This window comes from Plecotus auritus (genome assembly GCF_963455305.1).
Source record: "Plecotus auritus genome assembly, chromosome: 9".
In the NCBI taxonomy this organism is placed as follows: domain Eukaryota; kingdom Metazoa; phylum Chordata; class Mammalia; order Chiroptera; family Vespertilionidae; genus Plecotus; species Plecotus auritus.
The window spans coordinates 146558817-146575240 of record NC_137783.1 but is presented as its reverse complement, the minus strand read 5'-3'; the positions used below and the strand labels follow the sequence as shown (position 1 = coordinate 146575240).

The following is a 16424-nucleotide window of genomic DNA, read 5'->3' as shown; positions in this document are numbered from 1 at the left end:
TCCCAGTATGAGCAAACATCTCTCCGACCCGCTACCCATCCGAGAGGCCCCTCTTGGTCCTTCTCTTCTCAGGGGACACTCTTTTCAAAGCCACCCTCTGCCAGGATCCCACTGAGGGCTCTTTTGGGCTCATTTCTCAAAGTGAAGGATGTGAAAGGACCACAGGGCATGGGAAGCACTGAAAACCTTAACCTCTTGGGCAAAATTCCAATTCCAAGGAGCCACCAATTCGGGCAGTGGCTCTGCTGGTGGCAGCTGTCCAAGTGGATGCTGACAGGACAGCTTCAGGCCAGACTCCTCTGAAAAGAGCTCACCTCCGATGGTGGCAGGAACCGGCAGCTCCTGCACGAACGTGAGCTCACGAGTGCTCCCAGATCACTGAAACCAACATCCTCTGGCTCAGGGGTCCTCAAACTTTTTAAACAGGGGGCCAGTTCACTGTCCCTCAGACCGTTGGAGGGCCAGACTATAGTTTAAAAAAAAAACTATGAACAAATTCCTATGTGCACTGCGGGCCCGGGATGAGTCGGCTGCTAAGCAGGACAGGCAGCGGCACCCGGCGGGCCGGATAAATGTCCTCAGCGGGCCGCATGTGGCCCGCGGGCCGTAGTTTGAGGACGCCTGCCTGGCTTATCAAGGGCCAATCAACAGCCAGGAGGCAAGAAGAACCTTGGAGGGGAAAAAGCAGGACTCAAGTCCAAGTCCTACTCAGTAGCAGTGACAGTAGCCACAGCCCTCCCGGAAGCCCGATTCATCTTCCTGTAAATACCTGGCAGCAACCGTGCCTGCCTCTGGAGGATACTGTATGTATGGCTCAAGTGAGAAAAAGCATAGAAAACTTTGTAACACATGTAAGCTCTTACTATGTGGCCAGCACCCTGCAAAGTATTTTTATACATATTTGGTCATTGTGCTTAATCCTCACAAAATCCCTCCGAGGTGTTTCCAAATCACCATTTCCCTGATGAAAAAACAGCTCCAGAGAGGCTGTGACTTGCCCGAGGCTGTGCAGCTTGGAAACCATAAATCTTGAACCCGTGTTAAGGGTCCAGAGGTTAGAGCCACAAGAACCAACGGCCTTGTCTCCACTTCCATGAATCTTTTTGTTGCTGCCAACAGAGGCCTTTGAGCGAGCCTGGAGAATGGCTGAGTTGTGGAGACCTGTGACAACCCCAGAGGCTGGCCCCGTGACCGCCCGCTGACCCCCTCTAGGGCGTGCGACCCACGGAGCTGTCAGTGCGGATGGAGAAGTCCTGCGACTGTACCGTCCAGTGCGGGAGGCACCGGCCTCACATGATGAGTAAGTACTAGAAATGTGACTTGTGTGACGAAGGAAATGATTTTTTAACCTTACTGAGTTTTATTAAATGAACATGGAAAGAGCCTCACATGGCTAGAGGAGGCAGGATTGGACACAGCAGCCCCCCGCACACATGGCAGGTCAGGTCTCCTGGGCACCACACGGTGAAGGCTGCAAGAAAACCCGTGCTTCCCAGGACGGGCCTTAGTGTGAAGGAATCAAATTATAAATTCTCCTCGCCCCAGAGCAAGCATCATTGCTGTGATCTTGGAACCTTCGCCGCTGGAAGAGAGAAATGGCCCGTTCTAACACAAATGGCCTCGCCTCATTTTTTCTTTTTCTTTTTCAAAGACAAAATTAAATGTGTAGAGAGCCCCCAATTCCTTGGAGACGGTTGTCACTTTTTCTGGTGACAAACTCCCTTGGCGTATGAGGACATAAGGGCTCAAGTCTGGTGGAGGGGAGAAGCCAGGAGAGCAAACAAGAAGAGGCCCAGCGCTCTCTAAGGTGTCATAAATCGGGAGGAAATAGACTCCAGGAGCTAACAGCTTCCAAACGCTCTTCCTCTGGAACTATTTTAAGCAGCCAACACAGTCTCTCGGAGGTTATTTCATTCACACCCACAGGAGAGAAGCTTCCAGGATTATCTTTAAAACACGCAGAGAAACAAATACCCACGCCTCCGCAGCCCGCAGGCCGGCCAGGTTGGCCGCCCCACTGGGCGATGTTACTATTTTAAGGCACCTAAATGGCTCAGTTGTTCAGAAGCAGTGAGGGACGGGCTTGCTTCAGCTCCTCTCACCCATTCATTTCTCCGCTCAGGAAGTCGCTGCATACACTTCATCCCCACCCAGGCCACTCGGGAGGACAGGAGCCGGGGAGGACAGAGGCGGCGGGGCGAATGAGGACTCTTGGAGCCCAACAGATCTCGGCTTGAATCCTGCTGTCATTTACTAGTGATGTCCCCTGGACGTCTCTGAGCCTCAGTTTCTGCAGCTATAAAATGGGAGTAAAAGAGTCCACGTGCCGCACAGGGAGTGTGCCTGGTGCTTTGTAAAGGCTCATGGTAGGTATGCGCTGGCCCTCAGAGTCAGAACTCAGATGTCTTGGTTTCTCCGGCTGCGGGGGGGGGGGGGGGGGGGTGGGGAAGGGGACACAGCACGCTGGAGATTAGGGAATCTGGAGTCGGGCTGCCTGGGTCCGATTACAGTCTCTGCCTCTTATTAGCTGCGTGACCTTGAGCCTGTTCACCTCTCCATGCCACAGTTTCCTCTTAAAGATGGAGTTAATAGTACCGTATTTACCAGGAGGGTAAGTACATTATATAGTGCCACTGCCGTTCTAGATCTTTCTCTGCTCTTTCCAGGCAAACCTAACGAATCAGGTTTCTCTTGTGTTTCTTCCGTGATCCCTCCAGGTGAGCGAGCCAGAGCAGCACAGCTGTGAGGGGGGGACAGTCACCCCCCTCCCCCGTGGGGCAGAGGTGAGTGCTCCTGAACAATGACTCCTCCACCACTAGTAACAGCCAATGTCTGAGCACCCTGCGCCCAGACGCCCCCAAGAACTCAACCCACATGGTCTGGGCCCCATTCCAGACCATTCATATCAGAATTTCTGGAGGCAAGGGCTTAAGACACACGCACACATACAAACAACTTTTTTTTTTTTTAACTCTCTGTGTAGAGAGTTCATGTGAATCCAGGGTTAAGCGTCACTGAAACAACTCTGTGAGACAGGAACCAGGTCAGCCCATTAAACCGGAAAAGAAAACGTGGTTCAGAGACTAAGCAGCTGGCAGTCAGGCCGTGGTAACCCTCCCACGTCCCACCCCTGAGGCACCCTGTGTCACCGTTCCCCTCCTGAGCAGCCAAGGCCAAGCCAGCAGCAAGCACTTGGATACTCCCAACGCCTTTCCGAGACTGCCCCAGGCCCCTGTGCCTTCTCCCAGCACCCACCAAGGCTCTCCTGGCTAAGTTTCTAACCTAGACTTGACCTCCAGGCATCCGAAGCCGCCTGAAAGAGGCGTCTCGCCTTCCCAGAACTGAAGGACACACGCACCAAGTCCCAGGGGTCCACAGAACAACTGGACCCAATTAAACAGACCCCAGGCTAATGACAGGAAACCACAGATTTGATGACCTCCATTAGAGGCTGCTGGCTAGAAAGCAATATTCCGAGTCTCTGAAGGCCATCAACCAAAGAATTATAAGGCTGAAAATTAAATCTCTCCTGCCACAGGCCCTACCCAGGCCTGCCGGACCATGCCTACCCGCGGGTAGGACCACGGAGGGCAGTGCTTCAATCCATCGTATGATTAAGTGCGTTCAAGGAGCCCTTTCCTCCCAGCCGAGGAGACCTGGAGGCCGACCTCCTTCTTGACAACTCTCTCTCTATTAACACATTGCGGAAGGATCACGAGAATTCTCACTGCATATGACACAGTGTTTTACAACGTATCATACTTTAAAAAGATATTAGCTTGTAAGAACATATAATAACTTCAAAATGCGATGGGTATTTAATCTTAAAGTGTGCCTTTAACACTTATGTAAAATGTTTTTTGTACTCATTCAATAGAAACTTACCTGGCCACTGGGTAAAGCTAGCAATAACACTACTGGTCCGCAATGTGTGAAGTCTGAGACAAGCCACCAACTTCGCACTCGGGCCTCTGGCTCAGTCCTGTGTCTTCCTTACATGGCTGTTCCCCTTTCAGTCAACGGCCATTCGTTCTTTTAGTTGCTGAGACCATGACCCTTGGTGTCATATGAGTTCCTCTCTCATCCCTCAAGCGGTTGACACCCTGGTCCAAGCCTCTGTGCTTTCTCACCTGGATGATTGCAAAGCCTCCTGAGCCGTCACCTTGCTGCCACTCAATATTACAGTCCAGCCCTAGCCAGTTTGGCTCAGTGGATAGAGCGTCGGCCTGCGGACTGAAGGGTCCCGGGTTCGATTCCGGTCAAGGGCATGTACCTTGGTTGCAGGCACATCTCCAGTAGGAGGTGTGCAGGAGGCAGCTGATTGATGTTTCTCTCTCATCGATGTTTCTAACTCTCTATCCCTCTCCCTTCCTCTCTGTAAAAAAATCAATAAAGTATATTTTAAAAAAAAAATTACAGTCCATTTCCACCACAGCAGAGAGGGTGAGCTTGCTACAGTGCAACTCGGATCAAGCCACCTTTGTGCTGAAGGCCCTCCGGCCGCTCCCAGCAGAACTCAGGATTAAAGCCAAGGAACCGCATGATGGTCAACGAGGCCCCACCTGGCAAGTCACCCCTCCGTTCCCTCTGCAATTGCATCTCCTACTACACTCCCTGCACCCCACGCTCTCCCCACCTGCCACCCTGGCATTCCTGAACCCACCAGGCCTGGCTGTTCCCTCCGCCCCACTCTGTCTCCCCGGCCGGGCTGGCCTCTGTGAGTCCTCCCGCGTGCCTTGCTCTTCCTCATTACCCATCGGCCTCGCCCTCCTCGCCTTCGCGTCTCTTTCATTCACTGTTCTATCACCAAGACCTGGAAGAGTGCCCGGTGCACAGCCAGTCCTCAGTAAGGATTTGCTGAATGGGCAAGTAGATGTACCCCGAACTAAACTCGGGGCTTCTCCCCTGTTCATCTCCAGAACCTCCCGCTGTCACCACCATCCATCTCCTGAGATCCACGTGGTGGGAAACACAGTGGCCTTTCCTGGGATACGTCACAGGCATCCACTGGGCAGGCGGGGCTGCTGGGAGGCCTCTTCAGAGGCAGCTCCCCCGACCCCGGGGACCCTCGCACCTGCTACCGAGTTGGGTCCCAGCACAGCTCTGGCCTGCCCGCCCATCCTGGGAGGACTGTATCCAGAACAGCTGCGAGCAGCTTCCTTCCAAACGGTGTCCCCCGTGCAGCCTGACTTACTCAGCAGCCAAGACTCGTTTAAAGCGGCAGCACCAGGCCCCTGGTTTGCACAGAAGCCACTGTTTGGGGCTGTCTGTCCTGTCTTCTCCAGGCCACTTTCTTAATTCTCAACATGGGGACTCCCTGGGAGGGTGGGTGCACCGTGGGGAAGCGGGCTGCCGAGCCACCCCCTTTACCGAGCCTGCCCTGGGGACCTCCCCAGCCCCGCTCTAACTTGGTGACTGTGAAGTGACGAGGGCTCAGGGCCCATCCACCTCAAGCTCCACGTCTCAGGCTTCAGAGTCCCTGGCAGCCGGTCCCCTCGCTCTCTCGGCTTCCCTCCTCTTTGAAAAAGTGGCGCTGCCAACTGCAACAAGCAGCGTTTAAAAACACCCCGCTGGGCTCCACAGCCCTGCCTTCTGCATGCCTCACAATGCCTGTCTCTGTCCCACACGGCATAAAGAAGGGTGGAGCATATTTAATTTTTTTTGAGCTGCTCCCCTGCTATAAATACCCGAGTCTGGGTAGGCGGGCTTCAAACACCGGCGGGATGAAGTCACCTCGAAGCCAATCGCACCGCAGCGCAGGCCTGCAGGGCCTGGGCGCAGCTGTCGAGCGCCCAAGTGTTAGGTCGGCCAAAAGTAGACAGAACTCATCCTTTTGACGAAGGGCGGGGAGGGGGGGGACTCTAAGTACAATAATCACAGTTAATCCCAATATAAAAAGGATGGTGTTTAGTCCTACGACCCAGCCAGGTCTTCGGAGAACATGTCCAGCTCCATCTGGGGTGTTTCTTTCCCAAGGATACTAATTACAGGGCTCGGCTTCAGGGAAATGATTTCACAGTGTCCATGTGGGGTCTCGAAACATTAGAGACAGAAGGGCCCTTGGAGAATCTGGTCCAACCTCTTCACACCACAGAGAAAGGAGCAGAGAGCCAAGGAGATGCTGTTATTCACTCTGGGTCATGGAGGGGCCAAGCTCCGACCCAGAACTTTTGGATCCAAATTCTTCGCTCTCTGAACCGACTGTCCCAGATGCTTGTGCACACCCACTCGGTGTGGGGGGTGAGCCTCGGCTTGTGTTTATTAACAACTCTAACAGCAAATACTGATTTTCATATTTTAAAAGATAGAGACTTGAGTTTTTTATTTTATTTTTTTAAAGTTTTCCACAAAAAGTTGGCCTCGGTTTTAGGGATGATTTTCATGCACTGAAAGCCCCATTTAGACTCTTCGTGGTCCCATTTAAATTCCCCCACCGCTAACCTTGTATCTGTGGTATTTCCAAGTTCAGCTTTCTTGTTTAATTTTTCCATCCTGGGCCTGACCCCGCCCCTCAACCTCGGCTCACTTTGAGAAAGCAAACAATGGGCCCCAAATTATGAACCACAAATGACTACAGATGTATTTTTGCAAAATGTTCAAGATGTCCCTTTTTCAAGGGACAAGAAAATTCCTTTGTAACAGTAGGGTCAGGAAAAGGACTAACACCCAGGGTATGAGCTAAGCCAGTGACAATCTCTCACATTTTATTCCCGTCGGTGGAATTCTGCTGGGTCCTAAGAAGTCCAATCCAGGTGGCGCGTGCTCCCAGGTGGGTCCATGATCGGGAACATTGAGCATGACTGTTATCAGTCCCCTGGAAACACCTTCGCCGAGAATTAGAAAGTGACTCATCCTCTCTGAGGACTGAGCAGCTATTTTCCAAAACTCAACACTGGAACCTGAACGTATCAAGTCGGACTCATACACAAAGAAGGTTCTGGGGCCCTCTTACTGCATCCTGCTTTATGTCCCTTTCCACCTCCATGTTCGAGACTCCTGGCTTTGGCAAAAGTCCATCCAATGTCCTCATTTAATGAGTTTGTCAGCCCTGAGCTTCGTCCCGTTTTGGGGCTGCATTGGCCTGAAATGCTAACGTTCGGGGCCATGAAGAAAAGCCAAAGTCGGCAGACGCAGCAAAGCGGATCGAAGCCTCGCTCTCCGTGCCCTCCCTACCCGAGTCTGCTCGCTTAGAGCCTTCTGTCATTTACTGGCGTTGCCAGGACAGCGGGCCGGGGCATTTTTGAGGTCAAGCTTTCAATCAACAAGAGGGGTGATGGGAGGTCTGGGACTGTGGTTAAGATGAGCTGGGGAGCAGACACACTAAATTTCTGAATTATAAAAATAAGTTTTGGAAAACTCTCTTCCTGCACTCTGGCAGGCTTCGCAACATCTGGATGAAAGATGTGGGAAAGTTTTCCTTTCGACTGTCTTATCTGCCCTGCTCCTCTGCCTCGTGAGGCCTGGACCTTCCAGCCCAACGGGGTAACTTGCTGTTTTCCAAAACACACACTTTGGCTCCAGGTCTTTGCTCACACGGCTTCCCGCTTTCTGGAAGCCTCCCTGCTCTCTGCGCCACCTCCCTTCCCTGTCACAGCTCCGCCGGCCCCCATCCCACTGCTCACGTGCCACCTCCTCCCCGAAGCAGCCCTGACTCGCTCCCACCCACCCCGGGCTCCTGCCTCCCTTCCGAACTCTCCAGGCTCCGAAAGCTTCAAGGTCCCCATGGACGGGATGGACATTCTATCTACCATACAGAGGGGCTTGGGAAGAGGAAATGAAATAGCTGATGAAAAGCAGCCGTGATGGGCAGCGGCACATTGGCAGTGCAGGTTGTCGGCACTGCCCCTGGCATCTGAACGCAGGGACCACACACTTCCTTGTTAAGGACCCATGCATGTGCTGTGCTTTCCCTACTGGACTCTCAACTCCTTGGCGGGCAGGATCCGTGCTGGTCCTCCTCCAGACGGTCTCCACGGCCTCGCATGCCGCCGGCGCTCGGTAAGTGGTTGATTAATGTGGCCAGCGTGGCATTTCCCAGGCTCACGTGGGCCGTGTTTCTCAAGCTTCTCCTCCCAGTTCGGCATGCAGCTCCAAATATACCGCCAAAGTTGCAAAACCAGGCAGGCCTTTTTTTAAAACAAGCAAGACGACCACAGAGTGTGTTTACATGACAGGCCAGCAAAACACAAAACACCTGCCGTCCTGTGGCTCCGGACTTGGCAGCTGCTACAAGCGGGGTCCGATATCCACCCCTGCTCCCTGGGGCCTGGGGCTTCGGGTTTGCACTGTCGCTATCATCCTGGCGGGGCGGGCACAGGCTCGGAGGGCGGGGCCTGATCTCAGGGCCCACTGCCAGCTGCTTCCTTGTGAGGGCAACCGAGCCATAAAGGAGCAGGGTGCTTTTTCCAGAGTCCGTAACTTCCTCCTATTCGTCACCAAGGAAAGCCTTGTGACGAATACTCGTCACCCGGGGATTTGGGTCATGGTCCTTCCCTGCACTGGAGACGCCCACTTTGGCAAAAGCAGACATGACCAGTGCATCCAACACAAGTATGCAAAAATACAGCAATAATTCGAATTAATATTTTGTGTGCCAGGCACAGTGCAAGGCCCCTATAGAGACTCGTTAAATTCTCACAATCATCCTATGAGTTGGGTATTCTTTCTAGTCCTACTACAGGGCAGTGTTTTTCAAGCAGGGGTGATTTTGCCCCCCAGGACATGTGTGACAATGTCTGGAGACATGTTTGATGGTCAAGACAGGCAGAAGAGGGAGGGGCCAGGATGCGGCTGAGCGCCCTACAGTGCACAGGACAGACCCACGGCAAAAAGGATCCAGTCCAAAATGTCTGCAGTGACCAGGCTGAGAAATTCCGCTACCGAGGAAGCAACTCCCGCACAGACGTTAAACCACCTGCCCAGGGTCACACGGCTCAGGAGTGCGGGTGCCGGGAATGACACTCTCACTGTGAGCTCTGAACTCTAAACCGGCAGCGGCGCTAACCTCCCCGGAGCACTTCGTATGCACCAAGCACATCCGTCCTGACCCCTCATTTCATGGTGGAAAAATGGAGTGACTTGCACTTTGGGACCTAACAGACTTCAAAGCCGAAGCATTTCAGCGGATCCCGTCTCTCCCCATCCTGCTGGCACCGGGGTTTCACCAGTGGCCTGACACTGTGGCGGACTCTGTAGTCCCCTTCATAAAGGCTTTTTTGCCAACTCCAGAGCCAGAGCTCCCGAGACCAGGGGTGTGTCCACCTTCCCGGAGCTGACTCGCCCCTCGGGGAGAAGATGACCACAGTGGAGTCTGCAGCCTCTCCATTCACTGAGCTATTTGATCACCCAGCCGCTGACACTCACAAGGCCCTCCCTGGGCAGCAGAGCTCCCTGCCCCCTCAGGAGCAACAATAATGGCTCCTCAAAATCAAGGCCACCTACAGGGCACACTCTGGGACGGCCGGCAAGCAACACGGAAACAGCAGCACAGCATCCTTCGGAGGAAGGCCCGTGCCTGGTCTTCACTGTGGTTGTGAAGATTCACTGGGCTGCTGGATTTAAAGGGCCCGGACACAGCCAGCCATTGACAAGATCTATAATAAATCCTGCTGTTGCTATGAGTTTGACCCTCACCACCATTGGAAGAAGGTCAAATGCTGTCCTGCTCTTCACCACCTTTGTTTTCATGATTCTTCACACACACACACACACACAAACACCCAAAAAACAAAAACCAACACAGGCCTGAGGCTTGAGCAATGTGGGACTTGGTTCTGGCCCGGCCATGACCGAGCTATGAAGTCAGGGCTCCCGGAGACCCTTCTGTGAGAGGGCATTCCATTCACTGGATTTTTGTGGGGACCCAGTGAGAGCAGAGATGATAAACAGTCCGAGGTGTTGCACAAAGACCGGACCTGTTATTATAGCTGTAGAAGTGTGGAAACAGAAGCCAAAGCATCCACCCACTGTCCAAACCTTATGAGGTAGATGCTGATGGGGAGGTGGGATAAGAACCAACCCAGGGATTAGCAGCAAAGTGCCTCTGGCTTGTTTCAGACCCTTGGGTGTTGTTGATGCACCCCGGCATGTCTCAGCAGTGGAGTGCCTTGGTTCTATTCTCAGATTGGAGGCAGGTGGGGAGGAACACAGACACGCCTCCTATGAGCCATAGTCAGCAGCAGAATTGCCCTCTGGGGCAGCTCTGCAGGCAAGGAGGGATTGGAATTGCTATTCTTAGGGCAGTGGTTGGCAAACTGCGGCTCGCGAGCCACATGCGGCTCTTTGGCCCCTTGAGTGTGGCTATTCCACAAAATACCACGGCCTGGGCAAGTCTATTTTGAAGAAGTGGCGTTAGAAGAAGTTTAAGTTTAAAAAATTTGGCTCTCCAAAGAAATTTCAATCGTTGTACTGTTGATATTTGGCTCTGTTGACTAATGAGTTTGCCGACCACTGTCTTAGGGGAACTGACTGCTTCTGATTTTCAACTCAACCCTCCTGTGGATTTGTCATCGGCCTATTAGACTTCTACTATGAAACCCCCACTTTGGGCATCTCACACTGAAGGAATCCCCCTCACCATTGACACTTACTCATCACAGCTGGCCTGGGGTACCCTGCTAGAAATTAGGATATCAAAAGGCTGAATGATGTCTATGTGGTTTGGGTACCCACCCCCCAAACTCTACCTCTGTTCATCAAGAACGTGACATTCCCTGCCAGGGTGGAAAACAGGGAAGGTTCTTCTAAGGGGTAGAGGGCTTTCAAATTAAATTTCTGGAATTAAACGTTTTGTATGGGATGCGCCATCAACGGCCTAACATTTATGGAGGATCCACTCTGCCCAACAGTGTGAGGCACAGGGAGGCACGAGGCCCGTGAGCTCAGTCTGATGAGAGGGACAGACAGACACAGCAGGAAATGGTTCCAGAATACGCTCTGGGTGCTGCGGAGATGCCAGGAGAGGTGGCTCTTCCAGGCAGGGGTGGAGTCAGGGAACCTCCCGAGAGGAAGCAGAACTCCACCTGTTCCTTGAACTGCATGAGACTGAGTTGCATTTCTCAGACATTTGGGGCCGGGGGGGGGGGGGGGGGGGCACGGGGAGATAAGTTTTCATTTCCAAAGCTTGCTCTGTTTCACTTTTACCCTCCTTCCCCCCATCCTTGGCTTCAATAAAATAGTCCGAGATGGGAAACTGCCCTCCTCCCTCAGACTACCCAGGTGTGGAAACTGATTAAACAGCAACCAGCAGCTCCCTTAACCCTTGGTCCTTCCGTTGATGATCTCAGTGGCGATCCATCCCATAAGCTCCTCGCTAACTGGGTCCTACAACTAGGAAGAGTTTTCATCCCTGCTAGAGATGCAGCCCTTTTATGTCTCGGCTGCAACCATTTGTAGGATTTGCCTCAGCTGATAACTGACTAGTTCAGGAACGTTCTTAGTCAGGATGTTTTGCCTAGAGGTACTGAGACAGCAGTAGTTTTGATATTTCGCCTATTGCTAATGAAACTTCAGAGAGGCCTTCCTTGGTTGGCATTAAATTAGCCCCAGTCACATTATCCTATTACCTTGGCCTTTTCTCTCTCTTTCTTTTTTTTAAGTAACACTTACTGATAAAAGAGCATATCCCTATTTGTTTATTTTGTCTTCTCCACTAGTTTGTAAGTTTCATGAGAGGAGAACCCTTTCTCTCTCTTCACCAACTTAATCCACAGCACTTTTAACAGTGGAGGGCACAGGGCCAGGGCTCCGTAAATGTTTGTTGAGTGAACTGTTGCTATTCATTGAGCATTTACTATGTGCTATGATCTTTAAATCTCTGATCTCACCTAATCCTCATGCAAACCTGAGTTAGGTGCTGTCATTATCTCCCATTTTACAGAAACAAAATTGAGGCTTAGAATGGTTAAGGCATTTGCCCCAGGTCACTCATATAAATGGCAGAGATGAGCTTCGAACCCTCACTGTGATTCCAAAATCTGCACTCTTTGCCCCTATGACAGAGCGCCCCTCATGCACATCCTGGTGACTGTTTTGGAATAAGACCGTTCTCACCAAAATCCTATCATTTAACCCGGAGCCTCAGAATTGAAGAGAACTTTCTCAAATGCCCTGCGAACTCACAAAAGCTTAGTAAGAAAAAATGGCCAAGAAGGGACCCAGAAGTGAGGCGAAGCATCAAACTCGCATACAGGGATGAGAGAGTGAGAGAATGAGAGGGGTTTCTGTATTCTGCCAACTCCACCTTTATAAACACAACTCTGTTCAGGTGGATTCTCCACCTCCCATAAGGAAGACACAAAGATATCATCACTTAATGACACTGTCCTGGGAACACGGACATCGATACCAAGGGAGCAAGTGACATATAATTCCCTGCTGCGCTATGAGATCATGTTTTATAAACACTACAGAACTTTTATTGCCCATCGCAGGCTGAGCAAAACCATATTTGCCCAGCACTCTGAGTAATGGACAGGCAGAGATGGGTTAGGGCCCTTAAAGTCCTGGTTGGAACACATTAAAAGTTTAAGAGCCCTATATAGCTGAGCCAAAGGCATGTGCCCATGCTATAGAATTAGCAGGCACAACAGCAATAAATACATAATTTCAAGGGAAGACCAGTAGGACTAGAAGATGAACCAGCCAGCCCTCTCCCTCCCAGGTGCAGCCATTTCCCACTTCATCTTCAGCTGTGTCAAAGGGAACCTTGCCAGCCTTGGGCTTATTTTTGTATAAAAAAAGGTTTGGATCTCTCCATGTCTTTCCTCAGCAGTTTATGCTTCCCCTCTGAAGTCAGCTTTCAGGCATAAGTAATTCATTGCTTTGCTACAAAACATTCATTTCACTTGGTCTATAGAGACTCAATAAATCAGCCTAGTTATTGTTGACGGAGGCCACCTCCAGGTTTTCATGTATAAAGAATGAGCATCCATGTTACTAAGTGGAAGTGAATCGTCACCCCGCCTGCAAGGGAGTTCCCTGGGGACCAGGGAGTGCACAGAGGGACATGCTTGCTCGGGCCGTCCAGGGAGCTGTGCTGTCTGGACCAGCATCATTTAAGAAGGATTGCTTAGGGTGGGGGAGAGGGGTAGGGAGGAGGTCAAATCGAGAAAATCCCAAGGACTGGTGACACTAGATAAGAAACGGCCCTTTCGTGGAAGACACCCATGTTTTAGCCATTTCTGGTCACTCTGCATTTTCAGGGGACCCTAGAGAGGCAACTGCCCTTGCTAGCCTCGATCTGTCGTTAGAAACGCTGAGAAGTTCCTGGAGCTGCAGGGCGCCAGCCGGTTGGTGAAGGGCATGCGTTTGTTTTCTTTTGTTTGTTGGGCACCTATCAGTCCACTTCGTCCTAGTTTGGTTTATGGGGTTAGGGCCTCAGTCTTTTCTCTCCGAGGAGTCTTTACTTCTTTGACTTTAGCCTGGGCCTCCCCTCAGCCAGAAGTTCAGAACTCTTCCCCTGGGCTATGACAACTGATGGAAATCCCCCTGCCCGCCACACTTCCTCTCCGGGAGGTGTTCCCTGTGTTGATGCCACAAACCTGGAGGGCAAAGCACAATTATCAGCTGTGATATCATCAACTGAGATTCTGGACTGACCTCAACTCTGACCTAAGAGGAGGAAAATTAAAAGGCAAACACTCTTCCACTCCAGGCATCTCTGGCCGTGCAGGAATTAAAAACAAAACCAATGAAAGTCAAAGTCAGTCATGCTAACACCTACAGACTGTCCTGCAATGAGGCCTAAGAAGTCGACTGCTCTCCTTGGAATTGGGGCTAATAAAAACAAAGCTGTTCCCTTTTCTCTAGTGGCTAAAAGCTTGAACTCTGGAGCCTGCCTGGGTTCACATTCTAGCTCTGTCACTTAACATCTGTGTAATCTTGGGCAAATTACTTCACTGCTGGGTACCTTAGTTTCCCTATCTGTAGAATGGGTATAATACTAAAGGTACTCACCTAATAGGGTTACTAGGATTACCTGAGTTAACGTATAAAGTGCTAAGAATAGAGACGGAAACATTAAGTGCTAATTTTAAATTTTAGCTATTATGCTCATGTTAAACCATGTTTAAATGTAACTCCCTGTATGCCTTTTCCAGTACCCACCGGTCCTTTTCCACTGAATGCTCATTTGCCACTGAAAGCTGCCCCCCAAATGGCCTCCCAATAAGATTGCTAGGATGACTAGCCATAGTACCATTCTAAATAATTTATGGTTTGCTGACTCCTGAAATAGGAGTCTGGTAGGCAGTTTGCTGTGGAGCGTGTCACACCCTAACCTTGCTAGGGAGAAGGTCAAGTGCTTCCCTTCCACCCCTTGCAGGAAGCCATGTCATCATCCTTCAGAGAAACTCAACTACCCAATGGTTTCTTTCCCGTCTTGACACCAAACAGTTGCCCCTCCCCCATCACTTTTCCCCATAACGTGCTCTACTGGGTCATCTGGGTTAATGTTTCCTACAGAAAAACCTTTAAGATTGTGCATTTAGTACCATACAGGGCTTTAATCAATTGCTCACTTGGGTGGTGACAGCTTGGAAAGTCAGGCCCTGCGAGCCAGTGGGTGGTTCCCTTCCTGGGAAGAGGATCCAGGAATCCCCGGATTCCATCACCCTGGGCGCACACAGGGTTAAGAACCCACCACTACGCTGGGCATCCTTCAACCCAGCAAAGCCCCGGAAGGCAGCACCGATCCGGGGCTGCCTGCTCCCTTCCTCCCACCCCACTTACCCAAGGCTCAGGTCTTAAGAGTTCGGACCCTCTGGCTGCTACCAACAGGCTGCAGAGACCCAGAGGGCAGAACCAGCTGTCGGGAAAGACGCCACCTATAGGTCCCCTCCAGCAAGGCAAAGAGCGCCGGGCAGTAAGCGTCACTTCAAGAGGGGTTCAGAAATGGCTTGGTCAGGAGGCTCAACTCGCGAACGGCTCCCAGAAAGGGACACTGACACGCGGCACAGGGTGGCGATCCACCCTCCAAAAGTCTGTCGCCAGAAGCACAATCTCGGGCAAGAGGCGTTTAATGAACTCGTCCATCCACAGATCAAACGCTTTCTCTCAGGCCCTGGCACGCCCACCAGCTTCCTCCTAAAATATTCACCCCTGGGTCTCTCCCACCCTGGCCCTCGGCGGGGCCGGCGCACTTACCATTGGCGTTCTTGCCGCAGATGAGGTGCTCGTAGGGCTGTAGGACGCCCCAGAGCTCCGCGTCGTTGTTGATGACCATCTCCAGGGCCTCGGCGGACACCTCCCCGCCCCCGGCCCCTCCCCCGTCGGGGCTCTGGCTGGCCAGCACCCGGGCCCTGATCTCCTCCACCAGGTTCTCCATGCACGCCGTGAGCGAGATGGCCGCGTACTCGTGGATGCGCACGGAGATGCGCGTGTCCACCATCCAGCGGAAGAAACGGCCCACGGAGAAGGTGAGGCCGCAGCGCGCCGACTTGCCCCGGCGCAGCCCGTCGCCCGCGCTCATGCTGTACAGGGACAGCGCCTTGACGGCGGCCAGCGCGCAGCTCTCGGCCAGCGCCCAGCTGTGCACCAGGCGCACCGCGCTCTGCACCTCGAAGCGGGTGCACTTGGCGTGCAGCACGCTCAGGCGCTGCGCCTCGCGGGCCACCCGGATGAGCGCCCGGCGGAGGAGCCCGGCCAGGCGCCTCACCGCCTCGGCCGAGAAGAGGGGCAGCCGCCGGCCGCCGGCGCCTTTGCGAAGCACCCGGGCCACGTCTCCCTCGGTCCAGGGAAACTCCTCCAGCTCGGGGAGGCGCGGGCAGCGCGAGAAGAGGTCGGCCACTTCGGGGTCCTCGGGCAGCACCGTGTTCACCGTGTCCCAGCTGTTGTGGCGGCTGTTCATGGAGCCCGAATAGCACCACCAGGCCGCCCCGCGGTGCTGCTGCGCCGAAGAGTTGAGCGCCTGCGAGTTGGACTTGGAGGACGAGAGGCTGAGGGAGCGGCACGAGTCCCCGGCCCCATACCCGGAGTCCAAGGTCAAGTCCTCCAGCGTCTTCAGAGTGGAGCTGTACGTCCCGGCCATGGGGAGCTTGCCGGGGGCGGCCTCGCCGAGCGGGGGGCGCTCACAACTCCATGCTCTCTTCTCTAAGTGGCAGAAACAAGCTCTAGACTCTCCGGGGCGCCCTCCTTCTCGACGCTGCGGGACTCGGAGGCCGCATCGCCCGCCCGCCCGCCCGGCGGCTGCGGGGAGGTGGGCGAGATTCGCCGGGGCCGGGGCCCCACGCGCCCGGCGTCGGGACGCAACGCTGTCACAGGAATGGCCTCCTCCGCTGCTCCTCAGCACTCCCCCTTGTTCACCTCAACTTCCCGCAAGCGGAGCGTCTGTCCCCGCAGACAAGGAACCCCGAGAGAACAGGGCGGCGGCGGCAGAAGGAGGCGGCTCTCCCCGCCGCACGAGTCCGGGACCAGCCGGCGAGGAA

General features: G+C 53.2%; 1 protein-coding gene across 1 annotated transcript in view; it reads right to left on the bottom strand.

The window, feature by feature from the left end:
- The window catches only part of ABTB2 (ankyrin repeat and BTB domain containing 2), a 146241-nt gene extending 129817 nt beyond the window's left edge, over positions 1–16424 (bottom strand). The window contains exon 1 of the mRNA XM_080688102.1: positions 15145–16424. Within this exon, the coding sequence (XP_080544228.1) occupies positions 15145–16027 (883 nt within the window). The 5' untranslated portion in view covers positions 16028–16424. The remainder of the gene's footprint in view (positions 1–15144) is intronic.